The sequence below is a fragment of the Onychostoma macrolepis genome, chromosome 04 (genome assembly GCF_012432095.1).
Source record: "Onychostoma macrolepis isolate SWU-2019 chromosome 04, ASM1243209v1, whole genome shotgun sequence".
NCBI classification, from domain to species: domain Eukaryota; kingdom Metazoa; phylum Chordata; class Actinopteri; order Cypriniformes; family Cyprinidae; genus Onychostoma; species Onychostoma macrolepis.
The window spans coordinates 11,828,251-11,855,546 of record NC_081158.1 but is presented as its reverse complement, the minus strand read 5'-3'; the positions used below and the strand labels follow the sequence as shown (position 1 = coordinate 11,855,546).

Below are 27,296 nucleotides of genomic sequence, written 5' to 3'. Positions count from 1 at the left end.
TACCGCACAATCTTGAGTTTGCTTGTCAAAAAAAAAAAGATTTCTTTTTTTGAAAGATTTGAAAGATTTCTTGGCTTCTCTTTTCTTTAAATCTTTAAATCTTTAAATCTGTTTAGTTTGAGAGCAACTCAAAGGTTTTTCTCCAGTTTTGACATGATTTTTCTCCTCAGTTTCACTTGATTCTTCATTCTTCTCTTTTTCTTCAATAAACTCTAAAATAAAAGCAAAAACAGTTTATTTGTCAGTAGCTTGAAAAAAGGAACAAACGGAGAAATGTGAAAGTACATAAAAGTGAACCGTGGTGTAACAGTGTAAAGACAATTTCTATACAAAATTGTTCCTTTTGATGCAGTTTTATAAATTTTACCTCCCTGAAAGTTTTCATGAATGATGTACATTGATCTTCAAAGTATAATTTTTAAAACGTTATTGACACAAATCACACGTTTCCATAAGGAGAACTATTAAATGTTTGATCAACTACAATATTATTTTTCATACATTTTGTTGAAAAAAGAGTGCCTTATTATTTACTGCTCCATCTATATTATTCAACCACTCTAAAGATTGTTTATTACAACAAACTAAATCTAAATCTCCGCCCCTTTTATCAAGGATGCATCATGGCATGAACTTGAGGCAGCCAGGTATCCCAGAATGCATTACGCACCAACCAGCGAGCGTTATTGGCAGAGGAGAAAACCTGTGTAATTTTCAAAATATTACTGTTTTTGAGCCATGAAATGTAGTTTTAAGAGTATTTCAGGCGAGAATGTAGTTGTTTAAAATTGTAATCTGTGAATTATTTATAAAGTTAGGGCTTATTTGAAAATTAGCTTCGCTGATTTCAGACATGTGAGCTCCAGGCGATCACCGGGCGCTCAGTGCTCATGTATCCCGCCAGGGGCAATTCTAGGATTTTCATTTAAGAGGGGCCTGGGGTCCGGGTCCCAATGAGGGTATAATAGTAAAAAATAAAAAATAAATAAAATAAAATAAACATTTGACTAACAGGGTAGGATGGTAAACTTATTGCAGTATTCCACTGTATTGCATAGATGGGTATAACATTTGAGTACCGAACAAGCCAAATACAAGTCTTCCTGATCACACACACACACACTTTTTGTTTACTGTATAAACACAAAATTTTACTGTTTGCATTTCTAGTACAAACCTCTTTCTATGTTCAAGTACAAACAGAATAATTTAACCAGAAAACAACATATAACTTTAAACTTACATTGGCTATTCATATTAGCAATATGTATCGGAGGCTAGCTCGCGGGGGCCAGCCGCGGATAGGTGTAGAGCACTGACTAGCCAATAGGAACGAAGGAAATTCCAGGGAGGTGGGACGAGTAAAATACACAGAATTAGAGGTTCGAATCCCGCCTCGGCCACAAATAACATAATATTAATTTGTATTCGTTGTTCATCTAGATACACTTTAAGTACAATTAACATATAATAAACGAACTTTGTGCACAAAGATAAAATAAATCTTGTAATAATTGTAGGATGTACAAAATGTGCAACGATCTTAATAAACATTTACATTATAATAGGGTATAGTTATCGCTAATATAGAAAATGTGAATGTGATTAATTGAAAAGAACATTTTGATCATGACATTTTCTTTTTTTTTAAATTTATGTTTCGCACAACCGCTAAGTTGATGCTGCCTATCCATTTGTGAATAAATATGCTCGACTCTGACTGGGGGGAGGGGGCAAATACACTGTGACCTGACCCAATCGCAATTCTTTATATGCGTGCATATATTTGATATTCTCTCTGTATATATTGTATCATTAACTGAGCATTTTCTATGCATCTGTATCTCTTCCAGCAAAATAATATATACAAAACATGAAAAATATTTTAAAAGGTCTTGTCATTATCGTAATAATGTCAGATCTTTTTTTTCCCTCGTTCTTCCGTAAACACAGCGTTGTCTAAAGAAATATCTGCATACACACAAAACCACTAAAACCGACTTAAAACGATGTAGTATACAGCCAGATCCATCTGGACGAAACACTGATACAATACAAAATATTTACATATAGCTAAACGCGTCTCTGTGTATACAGGGCCTTACTGTGATTTTTTGTATGACTGTGTAGAGCAAATGAATGATTGAAACGCTTCCCACATTCAGTGCAGTGATATGGTTTCTCTCCAGTGTGGATCCTCTCATGTGTTTTCAGATTTGATGACACACTGAATCTCTTGTCACAGTGTGAACACTTATAAGGTTTCTCTCCAGTGTGGATGTTCATGTGAACCTTAAGGCTTAACGATTGTGTGAAACTCTTCCCACAGTTTCTCTCCAGTATGAACTCTCATGTGACGCTCAAGACTTGTTTTGCTTGTCAAACTCTTTCCACACTGAGTGCAGGTGAAAGATTTCTTGGCTCTTCTTTTCTTTAAATCTTTCTGTTTGGTTTGAGAGCAACTCAAAGGTTTTTCTCCAGTGTGGATGTTCATGTGAACCTTAAGGCTTAACGATTGTGTGAAACTCTTCCCACAGTTTCTCTCCAGTGTGGATGTTCATGTGAACCTTAAGGCTTAACGATTGTGTGAAACTCTTCCCACAGTTTCTCTCCAGTGTGGATGTTCATGTGAACCTTAAGGCTTAACGATTGTGTGAAACTCTTCCCACAGTTTCTCTCCAGTGTGGATGTTCATGTGAACCTTAAGGCTTAACGATTGTGTGAAACTCTTCCCACAGTTTCTCTCCAGTGTGGATGTTCATGTGAACCTTAAGGCTTAACGATTGTGTGAAACTCTTCCCACAGTTTCTCTCCAGTATGAACTCTCATGTGACGCTCAAGACTTGTTTTGCTTGTCAAACTCTTTCCACACTGAGTGCAGGTGAAAGATTTCTTGGCTTCTCTTTTCTTCAATAAACTCTAAAATAAAAGCAAAAACAGTTTATTTGTCAGTAGCTTGAAAAAAGGAACAAACAGAGAAATGTGAGAGTACATAAAAGTGAACCGTGGTGTAACAGTGTAAAGACAATTTCTATACAAAATTGTTCCTTTTGATGCAGTTTTATGAATTTTACCTCCCTGAAAGTTTTCATGAATGATGTACATTGATCTTCAAAATATAATTTTTAAAACGTTATTGACACAAATTACATGTTTCGAGTAAGGAGAACTATTAAATGTTTGATCAGCTACAATATTATCTAACATACATTTTGTTGAAAAAGAGTCCCTTATTATTTACTGTTCCATCTATATTATTCAACCACTCTAAAGATTGTTTATTACAACAAACTAAATCTAAAACTGCAGGATGTATTCTTTCTCCGCCCCTTTTATCAAGGATGCATCAAGGCATGAACTTGAGGCAGCCAGGTATCCCAGAATGCATTTCGCACCAACCAGCGAGCGTTATTGGCAGAGGAGAAAACCTGTGTAATTTTCAAAATATTACTGTTTTTGAGCCATGAAATGTAGTTTTAAGAGTATTTCAGGCGAGAATGTAGTTGTTTAAAATTTTAATCTGTGGATTATTTATAAAGTTAGGGCTTATTTGAAAATTAGCTTCGCTGATTTCAGACATGTGAGCTCCAGGCGATCACCGGGCGCTCAGTGCTCATGTATCCCGCCAGGGCAATTCTAGGATTTTCATTTAAGAGGGCCTGGGGTCCGGGTCCCAATGAGGGTATAATAGTAAAAAATAAATAAATAAATAAAATAAAATAAACGTTTGACTAACAGGGTAGAATGGTAAACTTATTGCATTATTCCACTGTATTGCATAGGTGGGTATAACATTTGAGTACCGAACAAGCCAAATACAAGTCTTCCTGATTACACACATACACACACACACACACACACACACCTGTTTACTGTATCAACACAAAATTTTACTGCTTGCATTTCTAGTACAATCCTCTTTCTATGTTCAAGTACAACATATAACTTTAAACTTACATTGGCTATTCATATTAGCAATATGTATCGGAGGCCAGCTCGCGGGGGCCAGGCGCGGATAGGTGTCAGAGCGCTGACTAGCCAATAGGAACGAAGGAAATTCAGGGAGGTGGGACGAGTAAAATACACACAATTAGAGGTTCGAATCCCGCCTCGGCCACAAATAACATAATATTAATTTGTATTTGTTTTTCATTTAGATAAAACTTAAAGTACAATTAACATATAATAAACGAACTTTGTGCACAAAGATAAAATAAATCTTGTAATAATTGTTCTCGTGTAGGATGTACAAAATGTGCAACGACCTTAATAAACATTTACATTATAATAGGGTATAGTTATCGCTAATATAGAAAATGTGAATGTGATTAATTGAAAAGAACATTTTGATCATGTTTTAGACATTTATTTTTAAAGAGACGTTTGCTTTATATTTGTATAACTATGTACAGAAAACCCATATATATGAAATACAACCAATAAACAATAAAAATCAGAAAGGCTCTCGTTTTATTTATAGTACAATAATATACATATTATATAAAACTGAAAAAAGGTAATTGCTACAGTACAGTACTAACCAAAACATAAAATAATTGATTAAATATACATTAAATAATTATAGATTAAACAATAATAATAATAAAATCTAAAGTTGTGAAGAACACAGAAAAAAACAAGAATTTTAAATTAAATAATTATGTACAATTATGTATGTTTAATAGTAACTGTTATTAATATTTAGTGTTTACAAATCAAAATAAAATAATGCAAGTAAATAAAATTAATTTAAAAACACACTAAAATGCAATGCAAACAAGGCCAATACTTGATATTTTAATGAACAAATGGAAATAAATGAAACAATTTACATTTATAGATTAAACAACAACAAAAACAAAATTAATAATAGTAATAAAATCTAAAGTTGTGGAGAACAGGAAAAACGCAAAAAAAGAACATGCTTTTTTAGAAAGAGGCTACACAGTACTTTTTTCAGTTAAACAGATGATACTGTCCATGTACATGTATATAGTACAGTTATGAATATGATTGTGCCAAAAGTAATAAACTAATAAAATGTAAAAACAGTGTTTTGAAAATGTTTTGAAAGAATGGTAAAAAAAAATTCCACTGATAAATAAAAAATGATGCATATATAACAGTAAAAGTTAAGCAGACTTTTTTTTACATTTTACAATCCTGCATGGAGTCAACATAGTATTCCAAAGTAAAACAAACAAACAAAAAAAAAACAGAAAGGCAAATAAGGCAAGAACATACCAACAAACAAGATACAGAGTTATATTTTTATGATACAATAATTACAATACATACATTCAAAACCAGGAAACATGAGGACAGTCACTTTCCCTTTTCTGCTGCCCATCTCTTCCTTTCAGCCTCATAAAAGGAAGACTGACAGAACTCTGCCCAAGTCATCTCGTGAGTCATCCCCTCTGTCTGATATAGGGAAAACACTCTGGCAGGACAATAGACATATTTCCCTGCCACACCGGGAACCCAGTATGTATGTGTGGACTCTCTGGGCCTTGTTTGAGTGGCTTGTGGCAGAACCTACAGAGGCGACCAGTGGGATGCTGCTCCATGGCCTTTCTCTTTCTCCGCTCCTCCATTACCTGTCTTGCCTCTGCAGAACGCTGCTTTGCGGCCTGTAGCTCTTGTTTAAAAAAAGGTGTTTCAGCAAAGTCAGCAAAGGGCATTCGAGGATTGGTGAGGCCTTCCCTCTGCATACATCTGGTATACCTTTGTAGAGCAGTAAAAGTATGAAAGTATCAAAAAAATGAATGGAGGAGCCATCACCAAGGTAACGTGACTTTGGCTGGCCACAAGCAAGACAGTTCTGTGTCCTCTTTTCAACAGGCTGCTGTTGCTGCTGCTTCTCCACAAACTCTTTCACCATTTGTTCAATCTCATCCTTAGTTAGCGGGAACTCCTGGGGCTTATTACTGGGTGGGTTCACTGGGGCAGGTGGGAGGGTTACCACTGGTACACTTACGATTTCACTACCTTCTGTGAGGTGATGCCACAGCTGCTGGGTCTCCAGGAGTTCCTCTGAACTGGTGTTCAGGGATGAACTTGTGTTTGTCATCTTGGCCAGGTGTTGCACATAACGTGAGATATGCTGTTTCATGGTGGGGTGTAAAAGGCTATTGGGATCCCTGGAGGCAGCCTGCACAAGGGCAGCATACTCCGCATCCACCTGGGTGAGAAGGTCTTTCTGCCCATGGTACTTTGTCAGAAGGCCATCAATGGAATCCCTCATGGGCTGTGTCCACCGAAAATGGTCCAGGACAAAAAGTAGACCGCCTGCCTTGATGGGACCTGTGCGAGCAGCTTGTGGAGAGGGAGCAAAGGGCAGTGGTGGTGTCATCTCATCTAAAGGAGAGGAAAAAGGACAGAAAACAATAAATCATTTTCACTTTTATCTCTGAAATATCTGTAGTATATATTTTAAATATTTTATTTAAGTACATAGTGAGAGATTAATGATGAAACATTCACCTTTACAAACAAAGATACTCTTATAAAATAACGGCTACATTGTAATATTGATAATTCACATATTTTCATTTAAAAAAAATTTCAAAATTTTGATCAGATCCATAAAATATTAAACAGTTATATTCTTTGTTTAAAAAGTGACTATTAACCAAAAGTTTAAAGGTATAAAGATGTATTTTAAGTGTGAAATCATTTTGCCCACAGATCTCACGATGGTCCCATATGTTCAAACCTATATGGGACCCACATTGTGAAGCACACACACTGTTACAGGGTTGTAAACTTGTGACAGTGTTGAGTTATTTGCTTCATTTATTAATAATTTTAATGAAAAAATATAAAATAGTCATGGTTTCAGTAAATATATATACTCCAAGATCATGACAACTCATATTTTTATATTAAAAATAATTTTTGATGTAATATGTCCACTTAAACGTGGACAAGCATCATACATCAGAAATTGCCCACATTTGCAGCAGAAAGACAATGTTGGCCATGCAGATATGTTGACCCAGAAACAAGGGGACAATATGAGAGAGAAACAAAACCAAAAAATTTAATTTGAGGCAATGTATCCCTTCAAATGTGTTACAGTCTTCAACCCCATCACACCTTGTCACATTAATATTTTTAGAAAAATATAGGGAAGACAATTAAGAACAAAAGTATTTCTTGCTGATTACCATCTGACATGTTATGGGCTAAAACAATACAATTGTGGTTTTAGTTAAAATTTTAAATTAAATTTTTTTTTTTACAAAAATAAAGAGACTGTAGACAAAATTTGTGTATTTTTAGCTTCAGTCCTATAAAAATGTGAAAATGATAAATGTTACATTTGTTATCAGGGACACAAGAGCAGTAGGTAGATGTTTGTTTTAGAACGAGTTCTGTGTAAAATCCTTTTTAAACCAGTCCCATTTTGTCCGTTACAGGGTTGAGAAAAAAAAAAAAAGCTGGAAAAAAAACTCAAATTGATAAAAGGTCTTTTAATGCCTGAGGTGGGAAAATATGATATATTAAAATATGATGAATATTTTTTGGAGGTTTGATATCAAACAACCCGTCGGACCTGAGTAGGTATCAGTCTCTGCTCTCATCTTTCTCTGCTGATGTCCACACTGCCAAATCCTCACATTTCCACAACAAGATCAACAGCGCTCCAGACATGCGTAATCTCTTCAGAACATTTAATTCTCTCCTCTGTCCCCCTCCACCACCTCCCACCACTTCTATTACAGCTGATGACTTTGCAACTTTTTTTACAGACAAAACTAGATCGATCAGTGATCAGTTCTCACCTCCACGCACACAGGACCCCCAACCAACCACATCCACTGCTAAACCTCCCATCTTCTCCTTCTGTCCCCTGACGGAGGCTGAAGTATCCAAACTTCTTCTCTCCAACCATCCTACAACATGTCCTCTTGACCCAATCCCCTCACACCTTCTGCAAGCAATCTCTCCCATGCTCTTACCAGTACTCACACATCATCAACACATCCCTCCTCACAGGCATCTTCCCCACTGCGTTCAAGCAGGCTCGGGTAACCCCACTGCTCAAAAAACCTACATTAAACACTTCTCTTATAGAAAACTATAGACCTGTCTCTCTCCTTCCATTCATAGCGAAAACACTTGAACGTGTTGTCTTCAACCAGGTCTCATTGTTTCTTTCACAGAACAACAAACTGGACGCTAAACAGTCAGGTTTCAGGAGTGGCCATTCAACTGAGACTGCGCTTCTCTCGGTCACTGAAGCCCTGCGAATTGCAAAAGCTCATTTCAAATCATCAGTCCTCATTCTGCTGGATCTATCTGCCACTTTTGACACTGTCAATCATCAGATACTCCTCTCCACCCTCTCATCCCTGGGCATCACTGGAATTCCACTTCGCTGGTTTGAATCCTATCTCACTGGTAGGTCTTTCAGGGTGGCCTGGGGAGGGGAGGTATCCAAAGCACATACACTGGTCACTGGGGTTCCTCAGGGATCGGTTCTTGGACCCCTCATCTTCTCCACATACACTACATCACTGGGTCCCATCATACAGGCACATGGATTCTCCTACCGCTGCTATGCTGATGACACACAGCTCTATCTCTCTTTTCAACCAGATGATCCAACGGTAGCTGCAAGGATCTCAGGTTGCCTGTCAGACATCTCGGCATGGATGAAAGAACATCACCTCCAGCTCAACCTGGCAAAGACTGAGCTTCTTGTCTTTCCTGCCGCTCCAACTCTACAGCATGACATCACGATCCAGTTAGGTTCATCAACAATTACCCCATCAACTTCGGTCAGAAATCTTGGTGTAATCTTTGATGACCAGCTGACCTTCAAAGACCACATTGCAAAGACTGCTCGATCTTGCAGGTTTGCACTACACAACATCAGAAAGATCAGGCCCTTTCTGACGGAGCATGCTGCACAACTTCTTGTCCAGGCCCTTGTCATTTCTAGGCTGGACTACTGCAATGCTCTTCTGGCTGGACTTCCATCAAACACAGTCAAACCTCTACAAATGATTCAGAATGCGGCGGCACGACTGGTCTTCAAGGAACCCAAAAGAGCCCATGTTACACCTCTCTTTATCTCATTGCATTGGCTACCAATCGCAGCTCGCATCAAGTTCAAGACACTGATGCTTGCTTATAGAACAACTAGTGAGCGACGCCTCGTGGTACCATCACAAAGAGGCTCAAAATCACTCTCCAGAACATTCTCGTCACCATTCCTGGCTGGTGGAATGATCTTCCCACCCATATTCGGAGTGCTGGATCCCTGTCAATCTTCAAGCAACAACTGAAAACTCATCTCTTTCGACACTACTCGACTTCACTCTACACATAAAAAAAAAAAAAAAAAAAACTCTTTCTCCTTATTTATTCCTAACCTTGCTAGCTTGTACTTATTTAAACAATGCCTGAGACTTGGTGTTACAAGCACTTCGTTTGTCGGATTGCCTCTTCAAGATGAATCGCTTTATGTATTCCCAAAATTGTAAGTCGCTTTGGATAAAAGTGTCTGCAAAATGACTAAATGTAAATGTAAATGATATGTGCCTAATGATGTGGGGTATTTAGAAGTTGAATCACATGTAGTTGAAAAACATGTATATTCCAAGTTGAAATGTTACCGAATCCCAGGAATGACCCTCCTGTCATTGATCAGAAGGTCTGTTCCTATTTTTTATTTATGTATTTATTTTTTTTTACTAGTGCTCCTGAAAAGAAATGTAAGCATAGAGTCCTCAAGAATGTAATATTAAAAACTAACTGCAAACGTTTTTGCAAAGTAATATGTGCAAATTCACACACAACATATCTTTAATTTGGCCAGAATTGCAGGTGCTTGTCTAAATATACAAGAAAGTTTAGAGAAAATATTAAATACGTTGTTAATAAATGTTATTATAGATTATAAAGTGTTTTATAATTAAATACATCCGAAAGGTCATCTAAAATTACCATTATTAACCCCCCGACCCCTTTCCAAGCTAGAGTACCCCCACCGAATTCTGGCCATTTCCACCACTGTATATATATATATATATATATAAATCAATATAGGAAAGAAAAGAAAGCAAATTAAATCAAGTCAATTAATTATTCATATCAGTTACACTGGCAGGACTTGGAGTTGAAGTGTTACATCTTTTACTGTTTGGACACAGTGACGAGCATAAACTGATCTCTGAGGTAGTTCTTCAGTTCTTGCATAACACGGGACTGTTTAAAAGAATTATGTTCAAACTTTGATCTGCCGGAAATCTACACGAGAATAAAGAGGACTTTTATTTTGGTGTTGCTACATGACGTCACAAGGCCGCGCCGCGCTCCTGCGTCTGTTGTTTTTAGGCAGAGGGAAGGTTTTGTGTTTTTACTCATTTAAAATGTTAAAATCGATGCAAACTGTTCAGATTTCAGTATAGTTTTTCCAACATTAGTGTTATTTTTGTGAGTAAAGCGGATCCACGCGCGAGTAACAGATGCTTGTAATTATCGTGAATCAGTTTATCTTGAACAAGAATTCAGTCGCTGGCCAGCAGTGATGAGAGAAACGGAGCTTTTTAAAACTCAACTGAAACGATTGAATCGCTCTTTCACAACAGTGTAAACACAACGGTAAGTTAACAAACACACCCGTGTAAAAACGTATTGAGCCTTTTCTTTTTAACGAATCAAAAACATCCCGCGCGACGAATGAGTCTGATTCTGAAGAGACGGCTGTTTTCAGTGAGATCAGCTGCAGCTGTTTCTCATTTAATCTGACTCATTCATCTAATTAATATAGTCGTGTGTGACTTTATGAACCAAGAACTGATAGTGTGTTGTACTTGTGAGATCTGAATGGTTACTGACTTCATTGTTCATAGCAGGACAATTTGGAGTTCAAGATATTCATTATTGTTGTTTATATTTGCTAATCAGGCCATTAACTGTTACTGACTGACTGGAAAGATTTACTTTTTTTTTTTTTTCCCCAAACACAGAAACATTCCCGCTGAAGCGACTGAGATCCACGTGACACTGCCTATAAAGATGGCCTTTATTAAACAGGAGAGTGAAGACATAAAGATTTTAGAAGTATTCAGCATGAATCAAGAAGATACTGAGGAACAAACAGGTTGGTTTCATTGTCAAAGGTGAACTCACTCATTTGATCCTTATTCAAATGTCCAGCTCTGCAGAAATGAATTTTGAAGAAAGTCATATGAGTGTCCAAATGAAAGCGCTTTGATTTGACATGGAGCGGGTCGTCTCGTGTCGACACCTTTTCGGCTGATGGATCAACATTCACCACATGATCGCTATCACCAGCACCATTATTTGTAACTTTAGGTGGTTTACAAAATAAATCTGTCAGTGTTTCTTTCCATTTTCTCTCTTCAGCCCTTTGCATTTCCCGCGGTGGTTAGCTCCCTGTCACCTGACAGCGGAAGGCAGTGACTGAGTGATTGACAGCTAATATTAACCAATCTAAAATCTGCATTAAATTATGTAACGTTTGATAGAACGGCAGACCGTATCGGCACACAGAAGGCACATAACTGTGAAAGTTTTTAGAGAAAAGAAAACCGGTCGCACTACAACAATTATATGCACTCGCACAAATGCTCCTAAATATATTTTGAAGTTGCACAGATTAAATTATGATCTAATTATTAATTAATAACTAAATAAAATGCAATAATATTACTACTATTATTAATTTTCTTTTTATAGTTATATTTAATACGTCACACTTTGTGCAGCGTGAGGACCAAACCAAATCTCCAGGTTCTCTTATGAGAACCAGGCAGAGAAATGTATGTGCACCCCTGTATATAATACTGCAAGTTGTCATAGGAAGTGTAGTCAGATTTTCGTGCTTTTTTTTTAATCGCGTAAATTGTACATTTACATTCCACGTCTGTTATCACAAAACACACAACAAAAACAGCTCCAATCACAGCACCCTCTGTTCACCGGTTGTTGACGTTTGTAAGTGCTGCAAATAAAGACGTCGCTGTCGGCCGCAGAGATCTTGCTGTAGGTGTGAATGCAACCAGGAAAACGGCCCAAAGGGGGAAATTGGTTGTCAGGCTCAACTATGAGCCTCTTTGGCTACTGCTTGTAGAGAGGAGTGTTTAGGCTTCCTCTCCCTATAGAGAAGCCTCCTCTGCTTAGAGTTCCACCTGGGCAGCAATATCAATTTGTTAGGTGCACTGTGTGCCTCCTTGACATCTACTTCTAGTGTAGTGCATAGGTTGGCCTCCTTTTGCTTTGGAGAGTCATCATGGCCCCGTTTACACTGTCAGTTAAATGTGACCCAATTCCGATTTTTTGCTCATGTGACACAGATTGGATCTTTTCTATGACAGTGTAAACAGGGGGAAAAAAGCCTGCATTCGGATATTTTGAGATCGGTTTCAGGCCTCATACAAATGTGGAAATACATCTGATATAAATCAGATATGTGCCAATGCGACTGTCGTGTAAACAGGCAGATTGGATTTTTATATAGGCATTGTGTTCTGTACGTCATTAAAACTGCGTCAATTTGGTCATTCTCTGTGGTTTAATGATGTCATTATTCTCAGGAGGAAGCACGTGTGGAGGTGGTAAATGACAACTTTTAAAGTGTTAGTTCACCCTAATGTTGTTCCAAACCCGTAAGACCTTCGTTCATCTTCGGAACAAACACAAACACAAAAATGTATGTTACAATGGTGACCAATGTTTATAGGAAGCGCATTAATATAGAACGTGATTAAACTGACCTGGAACTACCTGTGCGGTTCAACGAATTTAATCAACACCTGCCAGCCAATCAGAATCGAGTATTCAGACAGACTATGGCATAATCATATTTATTCATAGCCTTTTGAAGTTTAATCGTTACATTTAAGCTGTATCGTGATTCTGGTCTATATCCAAATTCATAATTAAGACTTTCTTGTACAATTTAAGACTTTTTATGACCTTAAATTTGATACAAATAAATGTAAAACTTTTTAAGGACCCGCGGGAACCCTGAACACAGTAAAAACCACTAGCCTAACAAATGTAAAGTTCAAACATTATTAAAGACAAGTGACAGCTAGTAAATAAGAACAAATGAATAAATTGCAGGTAATAGCACAATTAAATATAGCACAAAGATAGAAATTAAATTTTGCTAAAGGTTTTATGTTTGTAGGTGTTCAGGTACAGAAATTGAATAATCACATATAAAATAACATTTGCATATTCTTCACTCTGTGTTGCACCTTGATTTTTCATAGCCATTTTAAATTAGAGGCAACCACTGCATTTCAATCATGAATCAATCCAAAAAAAAAAAAAAAAAAAGTGCAATGTTTGATATATGAATGATTCATTTTATATTTATAGATTTATATTAGACTGTATAACAGGGTTCCTCAAATCTTACCCTGGAGGTCCAATCCACTGCAGAGTTTAGCTCCAACCCTGATCAAACTCACCTGTCTGTGATTTTCTAATGATCCTGAAGACATTGATTAGCCTGTTCAGGTGTGTATGATTAGGGTTACAGCTAAACTCTGCAGGAAAGTGGATCTCGAGGTCCAGATTTGAGGAGCCCTGCTGTATAATTTCAAAATCTATGGCAAAAACAGAATGGTGTGACTAGCTTTGTGAAATTATGCTACATAAAACGTGCAAGAAACAGAAACAGCAGACGGGTTGAATGAGACGAAGTTTCACTCTCTGACAGCAGGTGGTGCTTATGAAACAGTAATACAGCGTTTCCTTGGTTACCACTGTAAACACAGAAGCTCTGCGGTGTATTAACATTCATTTAAATGCATTATAAAGAGGCAAGATGAAAAGAAAACGCCATGTAAACTTTTCTGAAAACAGCCAGTTCCCCTCAGAAACACATTCATATAAAATTCAATATTTAGGATTCCTATATTTTGCGCATCTTGAGCATTGATCTTGCTCTGCCTGCTATAGAATTTTATCCTCTTTGTGTCTGTCTTCAGCATCTCTAGCCTCTGTTAATGGCTGTTTACAGACTAATTATAATAATAACGTAATATTTGACAAATCTGTAAACTATCCCGAGCACCCTTCATGCTGGCTCCGGGCCATCAGGCACTCCTCATTGTCGAGCTACTGCAGAGATACTGCAGTCTATTTTAAAATGTTTCATTAAAATGATTCTTTAAAATCGGACTCGCTCATAAAGACGTCAATTGATTAATTACTGAATAAATCAGTGAATTTAAACAAATTTCCTAAGATGATGCTTAAATCCTGACAGAAATTGCTCACAAGTTCCATAGCGTAGTGAAGAGGACAGGTCTATAATTACCCAGTTTTGTTGGATAGTGCTAGTTTTGATCTGTTTTGATGCTTGTCTTGGTTTTAATGTCTGCTGCTTTGAGCCATTAAACTGCCATTAACTTGTATTTGTCTTTTCCACTTTAGAACTGATGGCACTGAAAGAGGAGAAAGAAGAACCGAAAGAAATGGAAGAGAAAAATCACTATGAGAGACATGATTTCATACGGCCTGAAAAAAAATCAGTTCGGAAGACTAAATCTAAAAGAAACTACCCTTGCCATCAGTGTGGATGGATTTTCACACAAAAAGGAAACCTTAATGTACACATGAGAATTCACACTGGAGAGAGGCCTTTCACATGTCAACAGTGTGGAAAGAGTTTTGTTAAAAAAGGAAACCTTAAAGAACACATGTATGTTCACACTGGAGAGAAGTCTTTCATCTGCAAACTGTGTGGAGATAGCTTCTTACAAGCAGGAAATCTTACGTCACACATGAGAATTCACACTGGAGAGAAGCCTTTCAAACGAGAGTTTCAGTCGTAAAGCAACCCGTTTCACACATGAGAAGTCACACAGGTGAGAGTCCTTACACCTCCAAACTGTGAGGGATCCACAGAAATGTTATTAATTACAATAAAGTGACATGACTGGGGATGATTTTTTTTCATACATTGTCTGCAGACATGATTAGTAAACAATGAAATTCACTGGTGCTTATTTTCATTAACGATTTATTTTTTCATTGATATTAACAGTTGGTTGATACAGCTGTAACATCAGTAATACTCTGTACTAACTTGGACGGTTGTGCTGTCTTTGTCATAATTCTCAAGCTAACCAAAACAATGTTGTGATCTATGTTGTCAAAAGCACTATTAGTGTTAGAAGAAAGATGTACTCATGATTGGATGCCAAAAAGTCATGCATCACTTGAATAAATAATTTGCTTAAATGCAAACTGAAACGGTTCACAAGTACCATTGCTTAATAAAGAGGACTAAAATTTTAGACATGAATGGAAGATTCAGGACTGGTCTATAAAAACAGTTTTGTTGCATGATGTTGGTTTTGGTGTTTATACAGTGCACAGCATAAATGAGTAAAACCCTTCTAAAGCTTAACAAATTCAGCAATTACTCTTTACTTAGATGACATGTTAGGGTTCTTTGGAGATATAATGTTCCATCAAGCCTGCTTGATCAATTAGCAAAGAAGAATGTCAAAATTATTCAGCAAAATAAGATTTTCTTATCAAAGTGATAAAATGTTGTGTTGCAAAAATGAGTACCCCCTCCTGAAAATTACTAAATAAAACAAACAAAAAAAAGTGTATAGGTTTAAGGCTATTTTTGATCAACAGGTGAGTATATTGAACCAAAACTGTTAAAGACAAGTAATTTCCTGACAATTAAAAGTGTTATAGCCCACTGAATCATACTCAGGCTTAATGCTGGCAGCAGTGGAAGCACTTGGCAGAGAACTGCCAGGTGACTTATTTCTTAGCATAAAAGAGGACAATGTTACGAGAGGAATACCAAATTATTGTTTTAAGTGTGAAAATATAGCAGAAGTAGCACCGACATTCAAAAACAAGGCTCCTGAAATAATCAGGTATTCATTTTTTAACATGCAAGTGTCTCATAGCCGTCAAAAGCTAGATGAAAAGAGTGACACTTTATGTCACAGAGTATGATGCAGCCTGCAGAAGTGACATGCATGGTTGTTGTCACCACTAGAATTACCTACTGTAGCCAAAGCAAAATAAACTCATTTAACCTCTTCCAAGGCCCATATTTACAAAATAGAGACTTCTGGGAATCCATACTCTGTTCTCAAGAGACCAAGTTAATCATTTTGGATCCAAAAGCATCCAAAATGTTGTGTTGCTAGAGGAGGAGTACAGTGAGAAGTGGTTGATACCCACAGTGCCGTTCAGTGGTAGTAAAGCTCTTATATAGGGATGAGTGAGTGCTGAAGGTGTGAGGGAGTTGTGCTTTATCAACACTGTCATGAATTCACACACCACTGTGATGGAATACAAAAACTTGAAACAGAAGACGCTATCCTCCCCTCATTCCCTGCATTATTGGGCATTTTTTTCAGCATGACAATGAAGATATTCATTCTCCCAAGGTGAAAATCCTTCAGTGGACATGTATTTCACTCAATCTTAACACTCTTGTGCAGCTGTGGGGGATTCTATAGAGACGAGATGAGCAAAACTCCCCATTAAAGACCAGAGCATTCAAGGAGATGGTCCTCCAGGAGTTAAACAGGACAGATGTTAAAATTTGTCATGAACTTGTACACTCGGGAACTTGTGCCAAGAAGGGTCAGAGCACTATAGACCATTTCAAAGACGTAAACAATAACAAAGGCGTTGGAACTCTACTGCGCATGTCTGGCCCTGAAGCATTTCCGGTAGCGCCATTTTTAAATCTCAGATCTCTCAAAACAAGCGCGTACTATTTTAGTCTAGCAAAAACGTAATATTTAAGTTATTTAATAAATAAATAAATAAATAAACGGTGATTGGAATACCCTAAATATTTCTGAGGCACAAACCTACAAGGAGCATTAAAAGTAGTCTTCTGAACAGCTCAAAGCGGCTCTGACTGATGCTGCCTGTGCGTGTATGCGAGAGATGGCGGTAAATGTATCGCAGTCTGGATGCTTACAATTAACTGCATAGCGGAAAGTTTGGGATCATTTGTTCGTACAATGGATGACATCAGTCTTATGTTCGGTTAAACTGAAGCTAGACAAACAGTGTCACTTACGTACTTATCATGGTTTGTCGCCAAGATGTCCAGGGAGCCGATTAGTTGACATTTCACTTGCATTGCTGGGTCAGTCTGTATATCTATGCAAATATTATTTTCCATATTTATTTGTATAGCGCTTTTCACAATACATAGTTTCACTGCAGCTTTACAGAACATGCATGTATATTACAACGCTATATGAATGCTAATAAACTAATCACTACATGCCATTATTACTGATTTTATTAGTTTTAAAATGTGTGCTTAGTTTGGTTAAGTTTGTTGCTGTGGAATTAACAGATTAATAAATGCACACACACTAAATACAGTATATATGTGGGTATAAATGTTTTTATGCACATTTACTGTAAACACATACACATACAGTAGTACTGGTCAAAAGTGTGGGCACTATTACTATTTTTAATGTTTTTCCGAATCAGAATGAGCTTTATTGCCAGGTATGTTTACACATACGAGGAATTTGTTTTCGTGACAGAAGCTTCCACAGTGCAACAGATGACAGAGACAGGACAAAAAATACAGATAATAAAAAGAAGAATTGGACATGAATAGTGTGTATTCCACAATTATTGTCAGGTGTTCATGAGATGGATTGTCTGAGGGAAGAAATTGTTTCTGTGCTGGCCGTTCTGGTGCTCAGAACTCTGTAGCGTCGACCAGACGAGAAAAACAAAACAAGACTTTTTGAAAGAAGTCTCCAATGCTCATCAAGCCTGCATTTAATTGATCAAAAATAGACAAAAAGAGTCATATTTTGAAATATTACAATTTAAAATAATGGTTTTCTATTTTAATGTGCTTTAAAATATAATTTATTTCTGTGATCAAATCTGAATTTACAGCATAATTACTCCAGTTATCAGTGTCACATGATCCTTCAGAAATCATTCTAATATGCTTATTATCAGTGTTGGAAACAATTGTGCTGCTTAATATTTTTTATAACCTGTGATAATTTTAGTATTCTTTGAAGAATTAAAGAACAGCATTTATTTAAAATATAAATATTTTGTAACAACATGCTACTACTGTTCAAAAGTTTGGGATCAGTATTTTTTATTTATTTATTTTTTGAAAGAATATTAATACATGTATTCAGCAAGGATTTTAAATTGATTAAAAAAGTGATAGTAAGGACATACTGTTAGGAAAGATTTCTATATTTTGAAAATCCCTGCCAGGATTCAATCAATCAATTGTGTATAAAGTATCACAGTTTCCAGAAAAATATCAAGCAACACAATTGTTTCCAACACTGACAATAACCAAATATCAAATCTGCACATAAGAATGATCTCTGAAGGATCATGTGACAAGACGAGTAAAGGTTGATGAAAATTCAGCTTTGCATCACAGAAATAAATACAAAGAATATTAAAACAAAACCATTTTTTAAAAATGTAATATTTCACAATATTACTGTTTTTGTCTGTATTTTTGATAAAATAAAATGGAGGCTTGATGAGCATGAGACGTCTTTTAAAAACATTAAAAATAGTAATGTGTCTAATAGTAATAAATCTAATACTAATAATAATGTATAGTGTGACTTTTGACCAATACTGCATATAAACAAAAGACATCCTCTCACTTTCAACTGTTTCCATTTATTAATATGTGATCAATATCAAAAGCAGCAGTCAGTATCTGGCCTGGCCATGAGCGGCTTTATGTACTACATTGCATTTCATCCTCAAGTTCTCAAACACATCTGGGTGTTCATATGGTCACATGTGGTTTGGCACTGTCCTGTCTCCCTGTAGCACTCAGTGACATTACAGATGATGGCTTTCCTAAAGACAAAAGTAGAAATTATTTAATTTAATGCACAATATTTAAAAATAATGCTATTATTGTTTAATACATCAGTACATGTTGGAATTAATTAGTACTTAATAAGTGATTAATTTTTTTTTTACCGTTACCTTTTGTAAACTACAGTTAACTGTTACACTATACAACATTCAAGTTTACAGTATACATTTCTATAATGTGTTACGCACTGCATTTATCTGCTGACAAGATAGCTGGACAACTAATGTGAACTCATATTTAATTATAGCCCTCATAATGCTTGCAATAAAACGGAAATAAAAGCTTGGCCTTTTTCACTAAAAAAGAATCAAAACACTAGGCGCATATGTAAACAATGATGGAAACACAATGCTGCATCATACTTGAAGAGTTAACGTAAAGAAATTTCCTTACCTGAATGGAAATGTTATATCCTAGAGCTGCTAGTTGCTATTCTGCCTTCTCGCTTCACTGCTGCAATCCAGGTGCGTTTCTCGGAAATCTAAACCCTTTAATTTCCGATTATTTATAAATGAATGTTAGTTCCAGCCCAGAGGGAGCACCCAACCACTGAGCAACAAGGATCTCAATTTTAATTTTGACAATTTAAACAGCAGAATTAAATAAATTATCGCAATCCTACTGCGTATCAAGCGCCTGCCACCATTGTTTCGAATGCGCTCGAACATTAACCGGAAACATCCGAGGACCAAAGACGTCACTTCCTTAAACAGCCGAACAGCCGTTGAAATGGTCTATACTTAGTTCTGGAGGACATACTAAGTACTAGAATATTATACATTTGCTGAATTAAATCTAGGATGTACTCATTTCTGCATTCCTTCATTTAAACAAAATTGGCTAATTTACTTATCTTAAAGAAAATATTGGCATATATTTTGTTGTTTTTATTAAGTATATGTTTAATACATTTCAATTCTGCCATCTTTCCATGATTTATATTAGTGATCATTAAGAAAATACATTTTATATTTATTCAGAGGGGGTGTACTTATTTATGCTGTGCACTGTATCTTGGTTTTGATGTCTGTTGGTTTGAGCTATTAAATTGCTTTTAACTTGTATTTGTATTTTTTCACTTTAGACCTGATGGCACTGAGAGAAAATCAAGAACTGAAAGAAATAAAAGAGAAAAATCTATATGGGAGACAATTTCATAGCTGCAGAAAAATCCATACCGATGGTACAAACAAGACCAAATCTAACAGTTAGCCTACTTCACCTGCCATCAACGTGGACAGAGTTTCAACATCATTTTTGTGAACACATTCTGGAAAGAAACTGCAGTACTCTGAGAGTAGAAAGAGGATTAAAAATAGGAGTAATTAAAAAAATAGCCCATGTATTCACTCGGGAGGAAGGCAGTTTAATTGTTTAATATCTTTTGCCATCACACTTAAAGCCAATCCACACCAACAGATGCAGACCAATGTCGACAGCCAACAGAGTACAGTACGTCCCTTCTCAGACGTTTCAAGGTAGACAAACAGTGATTCAACATGTTCAGTCAGCGAAATCTATCTATGTGAACTTAAAGTTACGTTCACACTAAAGCTGATTGTGGCCCAAATCTGATTGTCCACCTTCATAATCATTTGCATTCTTTGCCTCTTTATAATTTTGCCTTTTTTTTTTTTTTTTGTCTTGTACATAATAACTTCTGTGATTGCACCAGGTGGTCCCTGCTTTGCTATAATTCAGTTCTCAAACTTTTTTCCCCAAGAAACCTTTGACTATGAAATTAATCTTTTAAAATTTGCAGATTCTAAGTTTTCTCAGTGTGTTCTGCGCCGTCGGCTGAAGTTGGTCCTCATAAGCTTTTTTTCGGCTGATTCGACATGTCGCAGTCTGCTTTCGTCGCCACTAGTTTGTCGGCGTCGGCTTGGTGTGTAGACAAATGCAGCAATGTAAATGAAATTTTATAAATAAAAGGACATGAGTAAAATAAATGTTAAACTGCAGTATTTGATTAATCTTTATTCATTAAAGGCCTTGTTTACACTGCAGGTCTTGGTGCCCAATTCTGATTTGTTGCCTATATCTGATTTTTTTGTCTGTCTGTTTACACGTTCTTTCAATTGTGACCCATATCCGAGTCATGTGTTTACACTTGCCATACCATCTGAAACATTGCACACATGCGTTGTTGTCATTTAGCGCCTCCACACGTGCTTCTTCCTGAGAATAATGTGACCTGTGCTGACCATGCGAGTCACAATGAACAAATTGTAAAAATTAGTTATTTTTATTTTCACACTCTCGATTAAAAGACCTTCAAAATTATGTATGATTTCTTGTAATCTGACAAAAAATTACTGCTACACCCGTTTGAAGTCGATAAAGAGTCAGCAAAGTTGACTATGAGAAAGATGAAAGTTTTCTTCAATTTTTTTCATATTAATAGTCATAATATAGCTATTTTTATTTTTGCCATTATAAATAAGAACAAAAAAATTAAAATAAAAAATGGTCGAACAAACAGCCTAGAAAGAACCAAATAACGTATTACCTTTATCATTTTACGTCTAAACAAAAGTATTCATGTATGAAAAACAAATAATCTGATGTAAAAATCACTTCAGTGTGTTCATTACAAATAAATAAATTATTAAAGTGCCCCTATTTTGGGTTATGAAAGGTTCATATTTTGGTTTTGGGAGTCCCCAACAACAGGTTGACATGCATGCAAGGTCAAAAAACACTTTCATCGTCTTAAAATATGCATTTATTTTTTCCTTTTTTGCTCACGACTCCCAAACAGTTCGCTCAACGATTGATTTTTCCAAACCCCTCCTTTGCGTGACGCTAATCTGCGGTGATTGGTCCGATGACCCAGTCTGTTGTGATTGGTCTACTGCGTGTAGCTCGTGTAACAGAACGCCCATCACCATCACTTAGCCCACAGCTCGGTGGTAAACACCCAAGCAGCCATGGTATATGCGTTAGCCCAATGCAGAAACGTATTGATAAAGCACTGCAGTTTGTACACCAAAGTTTGTATTGCTCTATTCTTTATCAGAACTCCAAGTAATAACGACAAACTATCACTATTCATCGACACATTTCTAGACAATTACGAGCTAACAGATATGGCTGTTAGACGAGACCTACAAGCTGCGCGGAGCGAACACAACACACACAATAAATGCGTATCTCGCATGCTACAGTACAGAGTACATGACAGCAACAGTTTTTAAAAGAATTACTCCACTTTCAGAATAAAAATTTCCTGATAATTTACTCACCTCCATGTCATCCAAGATGTTCATGTCTCCTTTTCTTCAGTCGCAAAGTATTTATCAGTCACAATTTATCTAGTGAAACCATCGGTAATTTTCTTTTTTTTTTTAAATGTTTATAAAATTTTTAATCACAAATGCTTGTCTTGTCTAGCTCTGCGAGGCGCATGCATACTTTGTCTGTGTATGGTTCAAGACAGGGTATGTCTAGAAACTCCCAACACTTTTCACCTCCAACTTCATAATTGTACTACATCGTTTTGTTTCCTTTTTTTTTTTTTTTTAAAGGGTGTTTGACCCTCCTTGCACGTTCACTTTGTAAACACTGGGTCGGTGCTTCTGCAGCGATGTAGGATAAATTTTGAAGTTGGAGGAAAAAATTAGTTGGGAGTTTATCAGATTTACAGCGTCTTCTCCACAGGAATCCCGCTAGGCAATCCTGCTACGGTGTTTGAGGGAGGGGAGGTTCAAGTTTTCCAGGGTCTGCATGCGCAACAAGTGGGCAGGCATAAATATGCTAATGTTTCATATTGACATCACCTTGAAACAGCTAAAGATTCATTTTAAAAATGACTCATTTTCATGACTCGGAGTCTAATCTTTTTTTTGAAAGACAATAACTATACACGGTGCACTTTTAGATTTAAAACTTCGCAGGATGTTTTCATTCACTTAGAGCTGTGTAATTTTCAAAAATGCATAATAGAGGCACTTTAAAACTACAAAAGCAGTTCAATGAAGTACAGCGATTGATTCCCTCTTTTCTTTTATTGTTATAAACATTGAGACAGACAAGCTATACTGTAATGGACATCTAATATAATGTTACACATTCGATGTTTTTCCCCAACAGTTCCCCAAGTGTTCACTTAAAACACAACAGATTATGTTTGCGTGAATACTGAAATACTGTAATTCTGTGTATGTATTTATCAGGATCATCTGGCATGATCCAGTGAATGGAGCCTTTTGGTGACCTTTTGTTCAGGGCATTTTGTTTGGTTGAAGGAACACCAACTCTTCCTTCTCGACAAGTTCCACATGCATCGAATCCCAGCTGATAGCACATGTCAAAAGAAGAGAGGGCTTGTGTAGAAATTGTCACAGTAAATGACATAGCCTGACCCCAGGTAGTCTAGGTTCACCAGTGATGTGACAACATCAAAAGACAGGCCTTTCCCAGATGCAATTTTGACTTCCCAGTGTAGATTTTGAAGTTAATGGTATAGCCGTTGACATCAGTGATTTTGTGCCTCTTTGGGATGAACAAGTTTCTAGAGGGCACATAAGTATATATCAATATGTAATGTATATAAGTCTATGTATGTGTAAATGCTATACATAAACATTAAATACACTGAACAAAATTATAATTGCGTTTTAGAGTGGCCTTTTATTGTGGCCAGCCTAAGGCACACCTGTGCAATAATCATGCTGTCTAATCAGCATCTTGATATGCCACACCTGTGAGGTGGATGGAGTATCTCGGCAAAGGAGAAGTGCTCACTAACACAGATTTAGACAGATTTGTGAACAATATTTGAGAGAAATAGGCCTTTTGTGTACATAAAAAAAGTCTTAGATCTTTGAGTTCAGCTCATGAAAAATGGTGGCAAAAACAAAAGTGTTGCGTTTATAATTTTGTTCAGTGTATATTTGTATGTGGACATATGCAGAAAACGCATTTGTATACATATACTGAAATAAGTCAAAAATAACTATTTTGAACTCTCTTTATGAACCTCCTAACACAAACAGTGCCTTTTCTTACAAAACTTGACCATGCCAAAATGCATATTATATATATATATATATATATATATATATATATAAAAGGTAGAAACCACCACACTTGCACATACTCTTCCACAATGCACCAGCTAGGAGGGAGGATTTCACTGCTCAAACCAAATGCACAAAATTTCCACTTCCGTTCTGTGGACACAGGTGGCTTGAAAATCTAACAGTCGTGGAGAGAGCTTTGGAGGTCTGGCAATCATTGACCATGTTCATGGATGCAGTTAGGAAAAAGAAGATACCAAATCCAGGAACAGCATCTTATGACACGCTTGAAGCTGCTGAAAAAACCCTCTTATTCTAGCAAAGCTACATTTCTACATGGCTATCACAAGGACCTTCAGTCCTTTCCTTACCTTCTATCAAACAGATGTGCCTGTGATTCCATTCCTTGGCAAAGACTTGGCTGAGCTGATTAAGGTATTATAATTCCAGTACAGCATTCTGATAATGCTAATTATTTTAATTTAAATCTTGTTTTGGAAATTTTGCTTTTAATAGCATACATAGCTTATGAGACTAGGGAATGAAGCAAACACTAACAACAATACTTGTTACAGTAGTATACTACAATAGTACTTTTACTGTTGAATGTCAAATAATTAAATTGAACTTAAGTAAATGTAATATTTGGGTAACATTTTTTTGTTTTGGCGGAGTATGCTGAGGCGTTTTGTCAAGAAAGAGGTACTCAAGGATATCAGTCCACTTCAGTTAGTCAGGTTGGATGTCAGTGACAAGCAGAGCTGGGTCAACCCAAAGGAAGTAAACATAGGCTAGGGTGCAGAATCTCTTCTTAAGGTACTGTTTTCACGGTTATTTTGATGGATTCAGCTAAAAGCTTGATTTTATAATAGGTTATAATAGGTTGTTAACATCCTCCCATCAGGAACTACAGAAACAGAAAAAGATAGGGGAACTCACAGTTCTGGAGTTTAGGAAAGACTGTGTCAAAGTGATGTCTACCATCATCCAGAAAGTACAGGACAAGAGCCCATTAAAGTATCCTGTAGTGAGGCAGGTGGCCTGTTTGTTTCCCAGCATGATGTTGTCTGACCCTGACTGGTGCAAGAGCAATATGACAAAACTGGTACAGAAGTTTTTGCAAGCCCAACAGTTGTCAGGAGGTGTCTCTGCTGGTAGGAAAGAATACTTCAGTGTAGTAAATCAAGTTATGAAATGTCCTATTATTCTAAATGTAAGAAAGTGGATTGTGTAAACATTATGTATTACCGTATTGACCCGAATTTAAGACAATGTTTTTTCTTGGAAATACATCTGAAAAAACGCGGTCCTCTTATATTCAGGGTCTAGACTTTAACATGTCAATAATACACCCACAACAATAGGTGGCGCCAAACACCCATAAAACGAGTGCGCCATGAAATATGTAATGTGTGTTGTAAAGATCATGAGTGAAAACAAATGAAAAAGAAAAGCTTACAGTAGCATGAGTCGTGACTGTCATGTTAACCTGATGGGACCAAACTTCCTCTGTAAGTGATTTTAAAACATAAGACAGTACCCAGATTTGAAGACTACAATAAGATTTCACTTCTGCTGTTAATAAAATTTTGGTAGGCTACTATGAGATGGGTAGCCTAAATGTTATATAATTCAGATGGGCTACCTGTTATTTTTATGGTATATTGAAAAGTGAATATTTTTAAATGTCACTGTTGGTACATTTTACCAGTATTTACTAAAATAGGAAAAATATGCAATATGAAAATATTGAAAAAACTATTTCTAAGGAGTTACTGGCCTCGGCTGCATCTGCCAGGTCTAGAATGCACCTTGATCAGCAAAAGGCAAAGAAAATTACAGATGTCCAGGCACAGAAACGGAAAGCATTAGAAGAAAGCATTGAGGACCTGAAAAAGAAAAAGAGAATTCTGGTCCAGGTCTCTATGAGCCTGCAGAGGGATGCTGATCAGCTTGCAGAAGAAGCTGAAGGAAAAGCTGGCACTTTAATGGCACAGCTCATTACAAAATCAAACGCACTGAGGAATAGATATAAAGAAAAAACAAGTGAATTACAGCAAATTAAGACAGAGTTGGAGACAAAAGGCAAAGAACTGAGATCAGTGCAGTAAAAACCAAATGTTCAGGTTAATGGTGTGCAGTGTACATGCCTCATGTTACTGCTGTGCAGTGTTTGTTTGAAATCTTTATAGGCTCAGACTGTCAATGTTCTGCCTAATGATTAGTTTCATAATCAATATCAATAAACAGTATGTTGAGGTAATTGGTTGTATTGTGTGATGTTTGCAAATTTAATACTACGAAACTGGTCTTAAATTTCATTCTGCACGGTATTAAATGGGTCTTAAAAAGTCTTAAATCGAACTCTTAGAAACCTGCAGATACCCTGCTTCCTACATACATAGCTATCTGAGGATATCTATGTGCTAGCTCAGTGACTGCGGTCTCCTTGAGCCCTCGCCTAGATAGCGCTATCTCTAGGGTTGTAAGTAGATAGCCCACACTTTGTGGTCTGGGCAGCCTCTTAAGAGGTTTTAAAGGGGTTTTTCAGGCTAGCTATGCGGGACTAGCTGTTGATAGCTCGGTGATTGCTCCCCTTCTTTGGGTTTTTAAGTAGCGGTCTCCTTGAGCCCTAACCTAGACAGTGCTGTCTCCCCTGCTAGGGTTGTAAGTAGACAGCCCACTCTTTGTGGTCTGGGTAATCTCAGTCGGTTCCCTTCTGGTAGCCTTCCTAAGTACATGACTATCTGAGGATATCTATGTGCTAATTCAGAGATTGCTTCCCTTAGGATTTTTAAGTAGCGGTCTCCCTGAGCCCTTGCCTGGACAGTGCTATCTCCCCTGCTAGGGTCATAAGTAGATAGCCCACTCTCTGTGGTCTGGGCAGCTTCACAGGAAGGTTTACTTGGTTTTTTGGAAGGTAGCCCCTTCCTAAGTATATACAGTGCCTTCATACCCCTTCATTTTTTTCACATTTTATGTTGCTGCCTTATGTTAAACTGTTTTAAATGACTTTTTCCCCCCACATCAATCTACACTCCATACTGACAAAGCAAAAACAGAATTGTCACAACTTTGTAAATTTATTTAATTTTTTTAAACTGAAATAAGTACATTGCATAAGTATTCATACCCTGAACTAAATATTTAGCTGAAACGTCTTTTTTGTTTAATACGACAAGCTTTGCACATCATCATTTGGCAATTATCTGCCATTCCTCTCCTCTTTACCTCTCATTTGTCAGGTTGGATGGGGGCAGATACACATTTTCAGGTTTAAATATTTGATTGGGTTCAAGCCCAAGCTGTGGCTGGGCCACTCAAGGACATTCACAGAGTTGTTTATAAGCCACTCTTGCTGTGTGCTTAGGGTCATTGTCCTG

At 36.8% G+C, this 27,296-nt stretch overlaps 1 protein-coding gene and 1 long non-coding RNA gene across 4 annotated transcripts in view; one reads left to right on the top strand and one right to left on the bottom strand.

The window, feature by feature from the left end:
* Window positions 1–4,780: 4,780 nt before the first annotated feature.
* Window positions 4,781–27,296, bottom strand: part of LOC131539417 (uncharacterized) — a 35,991-nt gene continuing 13,475 nt past the window's right edge. For both annotated transcript variants that reach the window (XM_058774005.1, XM_058774006.1), the window contains exon 5: window positions 4,781–6,360. In XM_058774005.1, the coding sequence (XP_058629988.1) occupies window positions 5,597–6,360 (764 nt within the window). In that variant the 3' untranslated portion in view covers window positions 4,781–5,596. The remainder of the gene's footprint in view (window positions 6,361–27,296) is intronic.
* Window positions 10,260–22,776, top strand: LOC131539453 (uncharacterized). 2 transcript variants are annotated; one of them, XR_009270854.1, is made up of 4 exons: window positions 10,260–10,617; window positions 10,986–11,119; window positions 14,431–14,864; window positions 19,977–22,776. It is a non-coding gene; the product is annotated as an uncharacterized LOC131539453 (long non-coding RNA). The 2 variants fall into 2 exon arrangements; XR_009270853.1 differs by lacking the exon at window positions 19,977–22,776 and having other exon boundaries at window positions 10,273–10,617; window positions 14,431–19,956.